Genomic DNA, 18,073 nt, shown 5'->3' with positions numbered 1-18,073 from the left:
TTCTGGAAGCAGTTCAGGTGCTGAACAATTATAATCCTGGTTCCTCCCACAGAGGAAAACATTACTTTACCAGGAATAAGTACAAAAAAAGAAAGCAACAACTCTTGATCATTGGGATTTATTAACTTTTCAACAAGTGAAAAGGGCCATTCGGGTCAGTGACTAACACACATCGGAGTCCTCTGATCAGCAGCCACCTTTTAGCGTTCACAGGCCAATCATTTAATTGCCTTCACAAGTCACAATAACAAATGCAAAGAGCAGCTGTTTCTCCAAAAAATTGCTGCAGAGCAGTTAAACAGACCAATAATGCGGTGGTGAGAATTGGAAAGCAAGTTTTACAATCCTGATAAGACTGTTTAGTTGGTCTGAGTGTCAGGCCCTAAAATATGAAGTCAATTCTTCCACAGGAAAGAAACTAGGTCTCATAGAGAAAGGTTGTGGTGGTCATTGACACCTCGCCAAACCCAAGGAATCAATTTGTTTTTCTATCCTTGCGGGGACCTTAAACCTTAACCAAAAAAACCATGTTCTGTATTCCTTAGCACTAAACCTTACTTAACCTAAACTTGAGGAATAAAGTTAACTGGGCCCAAACACTGATCCATAAACCTAACTGGTAAAACTAAGTTACTCAAATTGTAACATGCTCGATTGTATATTTTACCCTAGACCAACCCCCTTAACCAGAAATCACATTTCCCATAGTGGGGGCCTGCCAAAAAGCCTTGTAGGAACCGATTGTATTCTTTTTCACCCACACATTTTAGCAGAACAGACCACAGAGTGTTTGAAATGACAATTGCAGAGAAACGTTCCTTTTGAAAATTATTCATTCATGACTTAAAAACAATAGAAGATATCCATTTGTTAAACTATCCTTTTAGTGAAAGGAAAATGTCCAGTATCATTATGGCTGCCATTCACAGGGTCTGAAACACTTGTCTGTGTGGTGTTGTCACAGATGGTTGGTGTGCCATTGTGGCAGAAATGCTCCTGTAGCCTCAGCTCAGCCACCAACATCTTCACTGTCACATCTTGGCAAAAAGGTGGCTGGCTGGCAGAGTAGGATCATGTTCATATACGAGCCCTTTCCCTCTTTAGCCTGGAGTTGTAGGCACAGGACACGGTATTCCAGGCATCCATATATCGATCCATGCACATAGCAATGCATTTCTGCAATAAACAGCATATGTTGGTGAGTATGACCTAACATAAAGGCATATATTACAAGCATTTTAAAATGTTCTGATTAATTTACATTACAAGTGACTGATTCAAGACACGGGCTGCAATTACTCAAGCTTCTACACAGATCGTACAGTACAGGAATAATGTATCTGGATCCAGTAGTAACTTTTCATCCCCATACAAGTTGACAAATGGCTGCCTCATCTGTTTTAGCAGCAGGGAGCCCAGCCAACTGTTACTGTAAATTGGCAAATGTTATAGCAGTACCCTATGACCTTGTTGTTCCACAGAGTTATCATTTTTGGTTACCGCATTGGAAAGGTGTGTAGGATCAGTGCATTATAACTCACTATACCCATTTTAAGCAGTATGTATTTCTATGACATTGGACAAGCTCTAGATCGGAAGAGAGTTCTGGTGGGAATGGGGTGTTTTGCACCACCGAGACTCACAGAAGTCTGAAATCCAATTATATGATGCTACAACAGAATTCATTTAGTTTTGCAGGAACTGGGACCAGCATCGAACAAAAATAAAAATGTTTTAGTCACTGCTTCTGAAGCAATCAAATCACGATCAATCAGAAGTCTATCTTGCAGCAATGCAGTCTACAGCAGGTTGCATGCATCTAAAACAAGTAAAGCAATGGGCTGTGGTACATATTGGATAGACATATTTACTGAACAAAAATAAACAACCACTCACGGATTTTACTTAGTTAATGCCTGGCAGAGTTAAAACCGGGACTCATTAGAGGAGAGCACATTTCCAGCATGACAGTGGCCATTGATGTCAGTTATGATGCCAAACCAAGGTCAGTTCAACAAACTTGCTTAGAATAATAAGCACGCACAATGGCGTCCTGGAGGTCCATGCAGAAATTCAGCTAAGCAAGCCCAGTTTCATCAGCAGTTGATCTCACAATTCCACAAGCAAAGAAGCTGGATGTGGAGGTCCTGGTCGGGCGTGTTTACATATGGTCTGCAGTTGTAAGGCTGGTTGGACATACTGACAAACACTTAAAAATAATGCTGGAGGCAGCTTATGGTAGAGAATGTATCATGACTTCTCTGACAACAGCTGTGGTGGACATTCCTACAATCAACATGTCAATTACACACACCATCAAAACTGCAGAAATCTATGGCATTGCGCTGTTAGAAAACTGCATATTTTAGAGTGGCCTTTTATTGTCCACAACACAAGGTGCACCTTGGCTGGGCTGTTTAATAAGTTTTTTGCTGTGCCACTCCAGTCAAAAAAGAAATGCTCCCTAACAGGCATGTACACAAATGTGCAAAACAAATTCAGAGAAATAAACTTTTGACCAATATGGAACATTTGTGGGATCGTTTATTTCAGCTAATGAAATCATCAATTTACAAAAACGGTTTATAACTAACTAAAGGCTTTATAGACTAGAGCAGACGTTGGGGACCGGCTTACAAATCCTACCCTTGTGAATTTTTTCTTGACAATGTTGTAGTGCCATCAGACCGCAGAGAACACTATCTTTAATCAGTAGCTGTTGAAGTTTTTCTTGAAGGGGAGACAATAGCAACAAATAATTCGATGTAATGCCTTCTTGGGCATTGCATGGTTACGCAAATAAGACCGAACGGACTACCGATCACGTGCTACTAAAACAGGCCAGGTGAAGAGATATTGTGAAGTCATAGGCAGAAATATTGCGCTCTTCTATGTAAATAATTACTAAATAAGTGTCTTAGACAAGGTGCTTGACTATACGTGACGGCGGGCTTGGGTCAAAATAAACCATATCCATTAACTCGTCGTAATGTGGAAATAAAACGCCATACCTGTTCAGAGTTGTCCAAAGTGCTTCCAGGTTTGCATATGCATTTTTTGAAACATTTGTCCGTCATTCTCTACAGCAGAAAAACAAAACAGGGTTTAAGTTTCAATCACTCAGCGAGGTACTGTACGTACAGTAACTAACGTTGGGTTTGGCTAAAGAGAAACAATATTACATACATAGCTAGGACCACGACATACAACGTGGCTAACTGCATTGATAATCATGCAATGATATATTAACATTAATATGAATAGCTTCATTCACAAAATCCACCATTCTCATTTATTCATTCATTCATTCATTCATTCATACATGCACACACCACAGGCTACAAGACAAAAAAAGGCCAGCAACAGAAGGGTCAACTACTAGCTAGATAGCTAGGTTCTAGGTCTATTCGTTAGCTACTAGAACTAGCAAACTAGTTGGAGCTAGTTATATTTAACTATTTACTAGTTGTTTCAATCAGTTAGATTTGCCAATACACTATCAAGTTAACTAGTCAGCTAACTTAGCCTTAATTAATAGCGACTGACTGTACCTGCAATAGCTCTTGCGCATTAGCCACCGCTATCTGGACCTTTACTTGTTCAATGATGGTTCCGGTGTCCATTTTACCGGACCCAGCACCCGATGAAAAATCTGAGCCAAATCCGTCCATATCTAATTATAATATTAGCTGTAAAAAAACCAAAAATGTAGATAGGACCTGCACGTGTAAATCACGAAGCACCTCGACAAATTGTCCTTGAAACTAGGGGAGGATCTCAACATCAAATAAACCGTGCATCCTCGCTCCTCGTCTCCTTTTTGAAACCTATTGGAGGAGAATGTAAGAGTGGCGGGACCGCAGTCTGTCTCATCCAATCGGTTTTGAGAAGACCAGGAGAGACGAGTATAAATGGTGATCTTGTGACTTCCTGTAATTCCAACATGGGAAATGTAGTTCCAGTTCTGTTAAATTCAATCTTCCCCAAAAGGTGATTAGCGTCATGCAGGCAACATTAGAGATTCCGTAGCAACAATAAGACTTCCGGTTTTCGGATTTTGCCTTCAAAATAGAAGTCCGCGGTGAAACGCGATTTTAATAATATTAAATGTATCTATTTTGACACTTTGCTTAGTGTATATTGTAAAAATGTACTCTAAGAAATGTTCAGGAGACTCTATAGAATAATTATATGCAAAGAAATCAAGGGGCACTATGTATTTGCAATTGTTGCTGGTGTTTTACTCCACCCATTCCATTGGCCACAATGCAACTCAATGGATATGAAATACATATTGGCCTATAAAAAAAAACTATTCTACACGCCGCGGTGAATGTATTGTAGGAAATGTTCAGGAGACTCTATAGAATGATTATATGCAAAGAAATCAAGGGGTACTCTGTATTTGCAATTGTTGCTGGTGTTTTACTCCACCCACCCCATTGGCCACAATGCAACTCAATGGATATGAAATACATATTGGCCTATAAAAAAAAAACTCCATTTAGTTGCATTGTGGCCAATGGGGTGGGTGGAGTAAAACACCAGCAACAATTGCAAATACAGAGTGCCCCTTGATTTCTTTGCATATAATCATTCTATAGAGTCTCCTGAACATTTCCTACAATACATTCACCGCGGCGTGTAGAATAGTTTTTTTTTTATAGGCCAATATGTATTTCATATCCATTGAGTTGCATTGTGGCCAATGGGGTGGGTGGAGTAAAACACCAGCAACAATTGCAAATACAGAGTGCCCCTTGATTTCTTTGCATATAATCATTCTATAGAGTCTCCTGAACATTTCCTACAATACATTCACCGCGGCGTGTAGAATAGTTTTTTTTTTATAGGCCAATATGTATTTCATATCCATTGAGTTGCATTGTGGCCAATGGAATGGGTGGAGTAAAACACCAGCAACAATTGCAAATACAGAGTGCCCCTTGATTTCTTTGCATATAATTACTCTATCCACCTTCCTTGACATTTCCTACAATACATTCACCGCGGCGTGTAGAATAGTTTTTTTTTTTATAGGCCAATATGTATTTCATATCCATTGAATTGCATTGTGGAAAAAGAGAGTGTGGAAATATTGTGTTGCTAGATATAGCACACTGTTCCCCATGATTAGACAGGTTTGTCTTACTCTACACATTCTCCTGGACATTTCCTACACTGCTTTCTCTGTGGAATATTGAATAGTTTATTAGTTATGAGGCAATATGTATTCCATATTCTGTCATTGGCATTGTCTGAATTTTACCCTTGGAACGTGTTTTAACACCCACTAACACCCACTTTTTATCGAAATTACTCTTAAATATGATCATATGTGAATTGTTGTCAATGTTTTGAGAGTTACATGTTCTCAAACAATTAATAAACTCAATTTATCTCCGTTTTTAAGTAATTCGTTGGTCTCTTTTATTTTGAAAAATTCCAGATTTTCGTGACCCGGAAGTGTTTCTTTAATGTTGCTCACAAGACGCAGATCAAAAGGTGCCTGTTTTGTGTACAACAGGGAGTTGGTGTTTTACTTAAAGGAAAACTCCCGTCACACCAAGATGAAACACTTTTCTAAAAACGTGATCTCACCTTGTCTAAGCTGAAATCTTGGCTGAATCTCAAATCGCATACTATGCCTACTATATAGTATGCCAGAAGATTAGTATGTCCCAAACCTGAGAACGCTGAAAATAGTATGCCAAATGTGCCCGGATAGTCTACTATTTCTGGCGGATTTTTCAAGTATGCAACCGTGCATTCGTTTTCTGGTAATACAGACCACAACCCCTTGACCTGTGAGAGAGGAGGGGGTTGCAAGGTTTTTCTCTCGATTTTCAATTGACGAAAAAGTCAGCAATCGTCACTTATATTGATAGTTATTTAATCAATGTAATTCAGGTATGAACGAAAAACGAACGATGTTGTGCCATGAAATTATATTGCTTTGGCAATGTAACGTTTGTATTCAGTCTCGCTAGCATGGGCTCAATTCTTATGTATATTCCAATAAATATACTAGGACTGGCGCATACGCTATTAAAACGGCCATTGGCAACTACTGTTAACTAGCATATCATTAATTAGCATTTCTGAAAATATTTTTCAGCTAGTTGGTTCAATTAAATTAAATGTATTCCATGTCAACAAGTTGATAGGAATTTGTCTTGGTACAACTCTCAGACATAAAAACAAAAACTTAAAAGAAATACATCATAAGTACAAATGGGACATTAAATGGTTAACGACGTGGCTAAAAATTAAGACCCCCTATTATCCCCAGTAGGGGCTACATCCATAGATATGGCTACATCCCTCAGAGCGATGCGGACGTCCACCACGGTCACGTGGACGTCCTCACTAGGGGGAGCCCTCGGGTGGACGTTTAGCAGGACGGACGAGGGATGTTGTGCTGGATGTTGAGCCGTGGACGTCCATCACGGTCACATGGACGTCCTCGCTAGGGGGAGCCCTCGATAGGATTTTAAGCTGGACGGACGAGCGACGAGGGATGTTGAGCAGGATGTTGAGCAGGATGTTGAGCCGGACGGACGGGCAATGAGGGATGTTGAGCAGGACGGACGGGCGATGAGGATGGAGGGCATGGTCCGGACGGACAGGAAAGTGGCCTGGACATCAGCATCAAGCTCTAACTGGATGTACATTGAAGCGAACTGGATGTATTGTGTATGAGCATATTTTGAACGTACTAAATGGAGAATGAAGCGATCATCAATCAAATTATGGCTATTATCCAATGACAACATGTATTCTTTCTGTGATGATTATGCTAGAATTCAGACTAGGCTGCACTGTTTCTTCTATTTGGGGCAGTGTTTTATGTTTTATGCAAAAACGACACTGAAGTCTTAAGATATTTTACTATGATGTTGTGTTTTTATAGCACAAATAGTCGATTTAATTTCACTTCGTAACAATATGTCTTGGTCAGGCTATAGTTTACCGTGTTATGTATATTATGGCTTTATTATTTTTGCTTAATTCTTACTACGTAGAATGCTATGTGACAAAATTTCGTTGGGCAGGATGACGCTATGTTTTTCGGTGCATCTGATAAACTGAAATTTAAACCTTAAACATTCTTACTATACCGAAATAAAACACATAAATTGAAAGACAACCCGTCTGTCAAGTCCCCCTTTATTTAATTATTTCCCGCTTTTGTCATGTCAAAATAATGAATAATAATAGTAATTTCTACATATCGAGTTTTAAATAAGACTCACAAAAATATAGTTTTGATTTATTTAGGTTTTAATTTCCAACAAAACAATAAGGGTAGTCTAAGTCCTACAAATAGAAAATAATTATTAACAAAGAAATGTAAATACGTGGCCTCATTTTAATGTTACATTTATAAATACTAAACTCCACCAAAACAACAGCATATAAAAAATTCCAAATACACTCATAAGAATTATGGAACATGTAATCCTCACAGTATAACAACAAGTCAATTAAACTGGGATATCAATCTGTCCAGTTAGGAATCATAAGCGATTGTAAATCAGTGTCATATGTTTTGGGGCAAATTAAAGTGACAACAGGTGCACTGGAGAGACAACAGAAAGACAACCTACGGCCAGACAATAGCTCTCTCCTTATCCTAACGGATTCTTCTCTAGTTTTGCGTTTTACTCGCGTCATTGTCACTTCTGGTAGCATGAGGCATTACCTGCAGCCCATTCAGGTTGCACAGGCAGTCCAGCTCCTCCGGGAAGGGTAATCCACATGTGCCGTCGCTAGAAGGTTTGCTGCGTTTCCTAGTACAGTCTTAAGAGCATAGAGGAGATACCAGGGGATGATCCGTTAAACGAGGAGAGCTGGCCATGGGCGGTAGAACTTGTTGCGGGATACAATATGCAAAGTCGAGGCCGTCGGCTTTCTTGCAGAAATCCTCCTCAGACGAAAATGTTTGCTCTGTTTTAAAATATGAAATGTTTTTTAATACTGTTGTTCAACACATTTCCTAGTTGCCAATGTTGAAGAACCGTCCACTATTCGAATCACTTCTGTAGACTTTAGGCCTATATATTTGTCGTTCCTGCTTTTTGTAATAAGAAAGAAAACTAGGCTAAAACAAGCACCGAAAGAAATTGTCATCCGGATAGTGTGCTTTGTGCGCATTCTTGGACTGGCTGATTCGCGGCTTTATTGTCGCTCGTTTTTCTATTTAATTAAACATAATATATGACAAATCTTATGACTTTTAAAAATAGGAAATGCAGACTTCTCAAGTGAGGAACAGGTTTCAGTGCGCTTCCTGATGGTACCCTCCACGGGCTTGCATTACAAAACATCGCTCATCGCCGTCCGTCCAGCTCAACATCCCTCGATCCCCCGTCCGTCCTGCTAAACATCCACTCAAGGGCTCCCCCTAGCGAGGACGTCCATTTTACCGAGGTGGACGTCCACGTCGCAATGAGGGATCTAGTTGCATCTCGTCCCCTATTATCGGCCACCTTACTATTTTTCCATTCATTCATTCATTCATTCATCTTCTTCTGCTTATCCGGGGCCGGGTCGCGGGGGCAGCAGTCTAAGCAGAGATGCCCAGACTTCCCTCTCCCTAGACACTTCCTCTAGCTTTTATTTTTCCAATAAAGTTTAATTTCCTTTTTATTTGTGCTACAAATGACAGATCACAGTCTTTACTCAAGCATTTACTATAATGTTTTAGCTACGTTTCATGCCTTCTGGTGAAGAAAAAAAATGTATATCTAAAAAAATTATTTAATCTCCATACATCTCTATAAGAAATGTCAGTGTGCTAGCTGGAAGGGTTTAGTTCTCCCACCGCTAGAAACGGCCGATAAGGGGGGAGTAGCTAGGCCTACTTTAAACCCAAACAAAGCTTGTCATTGGCCTTCATCTCACACCTTCCAGGAAGTACCCGCCTACGAACGTCTGATATTTTCAGTCCTGACACTACCAGAGACTATTAATGTGTATTATTGGATATTTTAAAAGGAAAATGCTGCATAGTGCACCTTTAAAGGATGCTAGAGGACGGAGGAAAGGGGAAGATAAATTCAATCCAAAATACAATGGAGCTCGCCCACCATCGAAGTTTTTAGGCAAAGCATCATTTCCATATATATCGCGTTTCTTGTTAGTGTTCGTACTATTTCTTTGTCATACACTATACGGAGTAAAATGGGATGAATGCTGGGGTCAGAGACACAATTCAAACATATTCTGAACATGAAAGCAGATATTTGGAAATACCCCCCAACCTAAATAATAAAAATAGGACGTGAATGCCGGGTGCATATTTTAAAAAACAGTGTCGAAACCGCAGTGTCAACGGCAGTAGCGCTATGGTAGAAAATGTCAACACCTGATTTTCCTTGATTGCCCCCAGCACACGTTATTATCCAATAGTCATCTCTCAATTGTGACGCACGGAAAACATTAAATTAGAATGTCGAAAAAAAATCATGGTACGGTGGAGACGGGTCGGGTCAAGAGGTTTACCAGGTAGGTTATGAGATCATTTTATTTAGGAAATAAATATAATATAGTCACCAAATACCACACGAATGAGAAAAATCTTGAGTTAATTAATTGTGAAATCCTTTTCAGTAGCACAGCATGTCTTCACCAACTGCAGACGTCTTCCGAAGCGGGTTGCAATTTCAGCTGTCTCCAGATTCAAAACAGCTTGGGTCATACATGGAGGACGTTACATATGATAGTTTGGATGGGTAATTTTGCATGTAGGCTAATAACTACTGGATGTGAATACATTTGTCTTATTTTAAAATTCTTCTGATTTAGAGTTACCATCCATTTTATTTGATCACAAATCAAAGCCTGTGTGTATTAAAATACTGGTAGCTACTTTATTCAATGTTAAAACCATGCCTATAAACTTGTCAAAAAATGATGGTAGATTTTAATGGTTCTACAGGAGCTCCACAGAGTTAACTGATGTGTTTGAAGAGGACTGTATTGAGGATGACGTGTGGAGTCCCCCAGATACAGAGCTGAAACAGAAAATTGCTGCTCAGCTTGTCAACTATCTTTCCAATGAGAGCCTGTCTGAAGATGCTTTTTTACTGAAACATGTTCAGAGAAATAAGTTGGGCTATGTCAGTGTGAAGTTACTAACCTCATTCAAAAAGGTATCACTGTTGGCTTAATGTTGTTGAAAATGTTTTCTGAGTTGAGGCCTGCACTTTTACAGTTTTCTTCAACAAGTTTCACTTTTGAAAATAAATCTCAAATGTATTGTAGATCCGGGAGCTCACACGCGACTGGCGAACTACGCTGGCTGCTGCCCATGCCACACGACTTCTGGAAGTGAACGAGGAGGGGACCAAGGTGCGACGGAAAGACCCGGTGCCTGACTGGCTGCTGTCTGTCCCCACCAGCAAGCTGCTGCTGGCCTGGAACCTATTGGGAGAGGAGGAAAGTTTGGGCCTGATGGAGACAGCCATGCGACTGTTCAGCTGCTACGGCACCATCACCTCCCTCCGAATCCTCCGTCCAGGGAAAGAGATCCCAGCTGAACTCAAGCGTTATGCCAAGAAGCACACAGAGCTGGGATGTAAGGTGTGTGCAGTGGTGGAGTATGACTACCTGGAGGGGGCCAGAAGGGCCTACAAAGCCCTGCATGCTGAGGAGCAGCTTCAAGGCAATAGGGCAGTACGTGTGGCCCTCCTAGGAAGCAGGGGCGTCAGGAAGCCAGGGTGCAGCCAGGACCACACAGAGGAGGAGTCTGAGGATAGTGGCAAGTGTGTGGGCCTCAGGAAGTCCAATCGCAAGGCCAGGCACTATACAGGCTACTCCCTGGAGGATTCTGCCCTCTACAGCTCATCGGAGTCCGACTTTGCCCCTGCCTCGCCGCGGCCAAACCGCAGGGTCACACGATCTCAAGCTCTGTATGGCAGTCCACTGGCTATTCCCCTGGCGTCCCCTTTCCGCTCTGACCCCTACAAGAACCCTGTGTGTAGCCCTGTGAGGAGCCCCCTCCAGCCCCGCAAGCTGTTCCCGGGTGGCCACACCCCCTCCCCACTGGCCGCACCAGAGTTCAGTAGCAGCCCAGTAACCAGCACCCATGGGACCTTTGGTAGCAGGAGCAAGTGCTCTGGGGACTTTACCCAGGATAGTCTGGGCTTTGTGGCGAGCCCCTGGGTCCAGCGCCGGAAGACTGCAGCCCAGACCTTCTTTCCTGACAAAGGTGGGCCCCTCTTGCCTGGCCTGCCGAAGAGGCCGCCGGGCATGGTGGAGGTGCTTCGCCAGCCTCTTGGCCCTGATGGCACTAAAGGCTTCTACAACTGCATTGGCAGGGGAAAGCTGGTACTGCAGCAATGATAAAGCCTGGCTCATATTCTCCATTGTTTAAAGCAAAGTAATTGGTTCTTATGTAAGAATCCATATCCAAAAGCACTTTATATTGTCCCAGTGTTGATCTAAATTAACAGGAATGTCTCACTGGTCACACTTGCTATGAAATGTTATTTTGTATGACTTAATAAAGACAACTGTACATCAAAGTTTTGTTCTTGTCTGTATATAATGTATGTGCAGTACTATTGTGAAGGAAAGGGAAAATTAGGGTTTTATTCCTGATTGATCTTCCATGACATAATCCCTCTGGTGTCATATATTAGGAGTTAAGTCCCACTGTGGTGATGACATGTAAAAGTTGTGACAATTAACATTCATTCTCTTAAAATATGAACTACATAGTGTATAAATTTTTTTTATATAGCAGACTGGTCTGTTGAATTGAAAAAAAAAACAAAACATTCATTTTCTCAGAAAATACTAATTCAATCGACTATGGCCTGTTTTCCCAAAAGCATGTTAGAGCCAAGTTAATCATTAGAGCCATGAGATTTTTTTTGGTTCAAATGAACTTCGAAGCTTTTTGGGAAACAGCCAAGCACGGTAACAAACAGCCACACAGAACAGTTCAAAGGCAACATACAACTGTCTCAGTGAAGCAAAAGTACAATGATCACAACATGAACAGTATAAGCAGTAGAACAATCATGCTTTTGCACTGAAAGACACGACAAACTTGATTAGCCAACTGATGATTTACAAATCCAACACAATATATAATATTGCTTCTATACTGACCAAGCAAACAGTAAGGTATAAGAAAAGACCACAAACAAGGCATAGTTGTGATGTCATGAACTTAACACTTTTTCCTCTTAAACAACCAATATGAAAAAATAGATTTGCTTCCACTTTGCTTTTGACCCTATTAGAATGTAATATGTTGCAGCTTTTGTAACTTTGTGAGTTACATGTAATTCAACTTCAACATTGCATAGACTTTGCTTCATTGAAGCAAATATTGACAACAATATGAGTTCTTGGATTGACCATTAAATGTGTAATGTTTACAGTAATTCAGTTTTCAAAAAAAAATATATATCAAGCACTATAAACTGATCTGTGACTTTGCAGCAAAAAATAAATTATACTTGCACACTACAGCCAAATGCACACAAAGTTCAACATGGTTTAGAGGTTTTAGACCTCTTGAACTTAAACAGAGGTCATGTTTACACAATTTCCAAAAACATAGCACTTGAAACAACAGCATCAGATATGAAAATTATGGACATCTCATTATTGTCCGGTTAAGACGCAATCAAGGCAGATTTGTTTTTCTATTTGGATACATCATAGGCTTCATAGCATGTCAAGCAGCTGCCCCACATTTATCTCACATTGTTAATTGTACTTAATCTGCCAAACATACAAAACTAATTGCGAGTACACAAGTTTCCTTTTCAAGATTAAAAAAAAAACCCACATGCATGTTTTGAAATAACTCGTGCCCTTGCTTGAAAACCAAATGTTCTTCTAAAACCTCTAACCTAGCTATCCCCAGAAGCCTTGTACTATACAGTTGTTCCAAAACGTATCTCATCCAGCTCCTGGTCATCCATGTCATCCTCACTGAGGGAGAAGTCTTTGTGGTTAGAGATGCGGTTGGGACTGCAGTTTGACTCCCCGTCTGTGAGGGATGTATTGGCAGTGGGGTCACCTATCCTTATCACTGGCCCAAGTCTTTCCGCCTCAGCCATATGGGACAGCATACTGTCTAGTAAAGGCCTGCTCTTGCAGATGTTGTCCAGAAGTTGGCAGCGATGTTGCAACTGTCCTATCATGCCATCTCTCTCCTTAACCATGTTCTGAAACCTCTGGATAGTCTCCTCTGACTTGCACAGCTTCTCGTGGAGGTAGTACATTTCCCTTGTGGAAAAATAATAATAAACAGCAACATTAATGCAGAGCCTTCAAAATATTTCTGCAGTCTTGAGTACTTTATGCACATACGAAAGATACATTATTGAGAACATGTAAGCACATTTTTCTACAATGGTTTGAGGAAATGAAGGGTGACTTTTGCAAAGCCTGAAGAGACAAAAACTCTATCACTTACTTATCCTTGGCCTCGGTGATCTCCTGAGTAGCAGCCCTCAGTTGCTCATCTTTCCTGATGAGACTCTCTGCTTGCTCCCTCACGGTGTTCTCCGCCGCCTCGAGCCGCTGCTCCAGCTCTGCTACACGCCTGTGCACAGCCGCTAAGTGTGCGTTTGCCTCCCGAATTTGGACCGGTGATGGCGAGGACATGTCACATGAGGAATATGGTACGACGTACACAAAAGCCAGTTTACAATATCTAGTTAGATTTACCGTAGATATGTGGTGACGACAGACTCATTATTGACAAAGCTAAGAATGTATGAGCACTCGAATTCTCGTGAACACGCATGTCACCGGATGGTTCGTGTGGTGTTCACTCGTCCTGCCACTGCTGGAAATTCTTTAGCGTTTGGTCATCGGTAAAAAAAACTTAACTGAACCAACAAATCTTTTTTCCGTGTTCAGAAAAACTGCTTGATGTTTCGCTAGCAACAACAGAAACAGTTCGCTACTGTAGCTAACATTGGTTAGCCAACTACCGACACGTCATCCTACACTAAAACCCATTACAAATATATTAATATATATTATTAAATGTATAAATTAAGAATAATCAATGGAGCTATATAATTATTCATTACCTGTACTATGTCGGAGTATAGGCAGGATAACTTTAAGGAACTTCGCAACAGCTTTGTAACCTGTGGATTAACCCTAACTCCGCCTGCCCCGGAAACAATCTACTATTGCCGTTACAGAACATTTTGAAATTGGTTATTTTGTGTTGATGTTTTTATATAATTTAGTTACATTAAATATATTTCAGATTATGAAAATAAATGTTTTCAACGGCGTATCTTTTTAAATATGTTTGTTTAATAGATGTCCATCAATAAAGTTTCGAATATTCATTTTCGTCACATGCCCATCTCGCGATATTTCCCCGCTGTTTTGCCCTTCATGTGAAATAAAAATGGGTTACTGGGATCTTGAAGAGGGGAAGGATTGTCTTGAGAAAACATGGATCACCACTAAATTGGGCACAGCCCTGGGTAAATCTAACACAAAATAAGACATTATGATAGAAGTTAGCTAAACGTATTAGTTTTAAAAAGTGACGCTAGATTCCATGTCAGGCTAGTTAATGAAGCTGACCATCCATAGCATAATTAGCAGCCAGGCTAGCTAGTACTGTTGACTAAGTAACGTTACCACCTCAACTAAGTACGTGTTGTGATGTAACGACGTAAGCAAATTTAGCTAATTTAGATATTTTTCAGATAGTGCATCTAAGGTAGTTAAAAATTTAATCTGAGTTTAGTTTACCAGTTAGCTAGCAAGCTAATCATAGCTAACGCTGTGACTTTGAGAAAACAAATAGTGCTTGGCTAGTATTGTACAGGAGGCTAGATCGTTATCTTTGCACAGTAGGATATTAATCCTCTTATTCTTTACATCAACATAAAGGGTTGGTGGGTTCAGCCTATCACATTGTGGCATTCCAGCCCGATACTGCAATCCAGGCTGTTCTGAGAGCCACAAATGCCACAGTCACTATGGGTAAGTATGTCTCTGGCGTGGCAGGTACCATAGCTGTTTAAGTACAGTACAACGAAATGCAGTTAGCATCTAACCAGAAGTGCAAATAGAGGAGGGCAGAAAATGTACAAGTATTAAGTATATGTATATTACCGGTGTAATGTGTAGATTAGCAAATGCAGTACAAATGGCAATACTAAATGTGCAGTAAGGCAAACAGAGGAGGGCAGAAAATTATGCAAGTATTAGGTATAGTGTATGTTATAACTGGGATAATAGTTATACAAATTTCAAAATGTCATTCAAGATGTGCACATGGGGCAAATGAAGGAGTGATGTATCAAGGTAGCATGTGCACCTGAGATACAGAGACAGCAGCAATGAGGTCCCGAGGTAGACAACTGTAAAAATGCAGGCACAAAGGCAATTCTAAATTTAAATTGAATGTACAAGGTGTATGTGCAACTGAAATGCAGGGATAGCAGCGGTGAGGTTCCTGAGGTAGACACGTACCTTTAACAACTGAAAACTTCCATTATCAGGCATAGCAAGGCAGTGTCAAATACTGTCCAAAAAGATACATACTAATAAAACATTAGGTTGGCTTCAGAACTTATAAGTATTTCACCATTTTGTAGTGGTGTAGATGGATTAGTGGTGGTGCTTGTGCTTCCTCTAACTTCCTCGTATTAATGTTTTTACCACTCTAGCCAGACGTCAACTTAATGACAATACATTTCTTGATATACTGAGAGAATTAAGATACCTTCTCCTATAACATCTTATAAGACTTTAGTTTGGATTACAGTGTGCACATAGGATGTAGCCTTTAGTTTTGATGACATGCACAGGCTCTAGATAAAAAAAAAAAAAAACGTTCATATAACCTCAAGTTGTTTTGTGTTTATTACCTTTGATTTTGTATTTTCAAGAGGCAGCTTAGCCTATTAGTCATAGATATAAACAGTGCAACAGTGATTTATGACAGTTTTTATACACAGTCACCCTATGTAGGTCACCAAAGGTAGGTGCATGGATTCAAGTAATGTGGAAAATCAAGCAATTATGTGTAGTATTTGGTTGCAAATCTTTTGCATCCTATAACTGCCTGAAGCTTGTAACCCATTACCTCTACCAGACACTGTCTTCTCTGGTGAGGTCTTGCCAGTCATTTTACTGCAGTTATCTTCAGTGGTTTGATTTAAGGTCTTTTAAATCTCGTCTTCATCAAATGAAAGGCATGTTCAATTGGATTTAAATCTGGAGATTGGCTGTTGAAGCACTTCATCATACAGCACAACAATGTTCCCAAACATACTGGCCTAGCACCTAAGGAGTTTTTTTTTTAATGAAGTGGAAAGTTCTTAATTGGCCAAGTCAATATGCAGTTTTAAATCCAATTGAACATTTGAATTTGGGCAAATGACAAATCACAATATATCTGAAGATGGCTCCAGTAAAGGCATGGCAGTCCATCACCAGAGATGATAACTAGCATCTGGTTATATATTCATAAATAACCATAAATAAAAGCTCAATCTCCACTTTAATTTCATACTAATTGTTTGATTTCAAAACGTCTGGAGTATGAAGCCAAAAGAAAACAATGCTTGACTATCCCAATAAATACAGATGTGTGTGTTAAATAACTTGAGAGGTGCAGACCTATCCGTGATCAGATCTTTGTGGTTATGAACAGCACAGTTAAGATATAGTTTTGCAAATGTACTTTAATGTAATGGTTTTTTGGTCTCCTTCATTGACAGCTTCCTTGGGGGCCATCTTTGGAATGACCACTTGTCTAGCTGCTCAAGCCCGGGATGCTCCTGATGACCCATTGAATTACTTCCTTGGAGGCTGTGCTTCAGGAGTTTTTCTTGGAGCTCGTAGTAAGTAGGCTACAGATCACGATACCTGGAAGATCTGAGTTGCAGTCATTAAATGCAAATGTTTTTTTTTTAAAAAGAATCCTGAGGGGATTTTTGTCTGACACGCTTAAGCAAGCGGCTCTATGTATAGTTCCCATCCTGTTGCTGTCATCCATTAAGTTCAACGTGGCTGAAGAATGACTGTGAATTTCCCCATCTTGATGAATTCTCACAGAACTGTGTTTGTGATCCACAGCTCACAGTGCAATGACGGGCACAACAGCATGTCTTGGACTTGGGACGCTTGCCATGTTCACTAAGGTCGGCAAGGCAGAGGGCTGGAGATTAACGGGGCCACCGAGGATGTAATCAACCCGAGGGGAAAGCATCATTTAAATGTACATTGTATATGAAATATTCCTTGAATAAACTTGTGTTGAAGAGTCTGGGCCTGCAGTATGTATCCAGCACCTCCCTGCTTTACTCACAAGGTGGAGACATTGGCCATCTTCCGAGCCAATGGGCACCAATCAGCTCAAATTCAAGTCAGTAGATGTAACAGTAGGAAAGATGAACACCATTTGGGAGCGTAATTTAGTTCATGCTCTTTTCTGAGTGACATATTATTGTTCGCATATATTTATTAGTTTAAAATGTTTAATGCTGGACAGGGTAACCAGTACATCACGACCGTATATATTTTAGTATTGTATAATACAGTAATGATTTTATTGCAGTTTGGCATAGCCCTAATCAGCCATGTAGATCACAGCTAGCACACACGTGTCCATTTCATGCATAATTTCCAGTACTAAATTTGTTCTTTGACGTTACTAAAATACTAAAATGAAAACGTTTTCAACAATCCGTCAAAATATGTATTGACAACGTGAGGTTTTGGTTTTGTACTTGATTTAGACTTTTTTACACATTTCATGAATCATGTGAATACATGTTCAAAATATTCTTGATAATGTTTTGTACAATAGATAATCCCACTAGCAAAACATACTAGAGCGCTGACTTTACAACCTGAACATCACTGACGTCAATTTGAGCTCATTTGTTTTAGTTCCCAGTTGTCTTGAAAGCACCATTAATCATCAATTATAAACCGTGTTTAACAGGAAACGTATATTCACTACCAATTTCGAGATTGTGTTTTTAATTAGGTGACCTGATTGGGATTGGTACTATTACGTTAACTCTTTGGCATGTGTTTCTCCTGTTGATCATCT

General features: G+C 40.1%; 4 protein-coding genes across 6 annotated transcripts; 2 read left to right on the top strand and 2 right to left on the bottom strand.

Annotated features, from left to right (window-relative positions):
* Positions 1–102: 102 nt before the first annotated feature.
* On the bottom strand, positions 103–3,818 carry timm13 (translocase of inner mitochondrial membrane 13 homolog (yeast)). Its single transcript, XM_010871547.3, has 3 exons — positions 3,552–3,818; positions 3,012–3,080; positions 103–1,176 (listed from the first exon to the last, which is right to left on the bottom strand). Exons 1-3 carry the CDS (start codon positions 3,669–3,671, stop codon positions 1,078–1,080), a joined length of 288 nt encoding a protein of 95 aa, XP_010869849.2. The 5' UTR covers positions 3,672–3,818; the 3' UTR covers positions 103–1,077.
* Positions 3,819–9,369: 5,551 nt separating this feature from the next.
* On the top strand, positions 9,370–11,491 carry larp6b (La ribonucleoprotein 6, translational regulator b). 3 transcript variants are annotated; one of them, XM_010871546.4, is made up of 4 exons: positions 9,370–9,510; positions 9,616–9,749; positions 9,944–10,157; positions 10,270–11,491. In XM_010871546.4, coding segments are annotated over exons 2-4 (1,296 nt in total). In that variant the 5' UTR covers positions 9,370–9,510; positions 9,616–9,747; the 3' UTR covers positions 11,350–11,491. The 3 variants fall into 3 exon arrangements, with proteins under 3 accessions (XP_010869848.2, XP_010869847.2, XP_010869846.2); XM_010871545.4 differs by having other exon boundaries at positions 9,371–9,510; positions 9,619–9,737; XM_010871544.4 differs by having other exon boundaries at positions 9,372–9,510; positions 9,616–9,737.
* Positions 11,492–11,573: 82 nt separating this feature from the next.
* On the bottom strand, positions 11,574–14,062 carry vmac (vimentin type intermediate filament associated coiled-coil protein). The gene is made up of 2 exons (XM_020048903.2): positions 13,445–14,062; positions 11,574–13,254 (listed from the first exon to the last, which is right to left on the bottom strand). Exons 1-2 carry the CDS (start codon positions 13,633–13,635, stop codon positions 12,900–12,902), a joined length of 546 nt encoding a protein of 181 aa, XP_019904462.1. The 5' UTR covers positions 13,636–14,062; the 3' UTR covers positions 11,574–12,899.
* A 294-nt stretch (positions 14,063–14,356) lies between these two features.
* On the top strand, positions 14,357–17,281 carry ndufa11 (NADH:ubiquinone oxidoreductase subunit A11). Its single transcript, XM_010871540.3, has 4 exons — positions 14,357–14,480; positions 14,896–14,988; positions 16,734–16,856; positions 17,092–17,281. The coding sequence occupies exons 1-4, from the start codon at positions 14,402–14,404 to the stop codon at positions 17,202–17,204; spliced, it is 408 nt and encodes a 135-aa protein (XP_010869842.1). The 5' UTR covers positions 14,357–14,401; the 3' UTR covers positions 17,205–17,281.
* The last annotated feature ends 792 nt before the right edge of the window (positions 17,282–18,073 follow it).

Source organism: Esox lucius, chromosome 8, assembly GCF_011004845.1.
Source record: "Esox lucius isolate fEsoLuc1 chromosome 8, fEsoLuc1.pri, whole genome shotgun sequence".
NCBI lineage: Eukaryota > Metazoa > Chordata > Actinopteri > Esociformes > Esocidae > Esox > Esox lucius.
The sequence above is the reverse complement of the archived record's forward strand: the minus strand, read 5'-3'. Positions and strand labels throughout refer to the sequence as shown.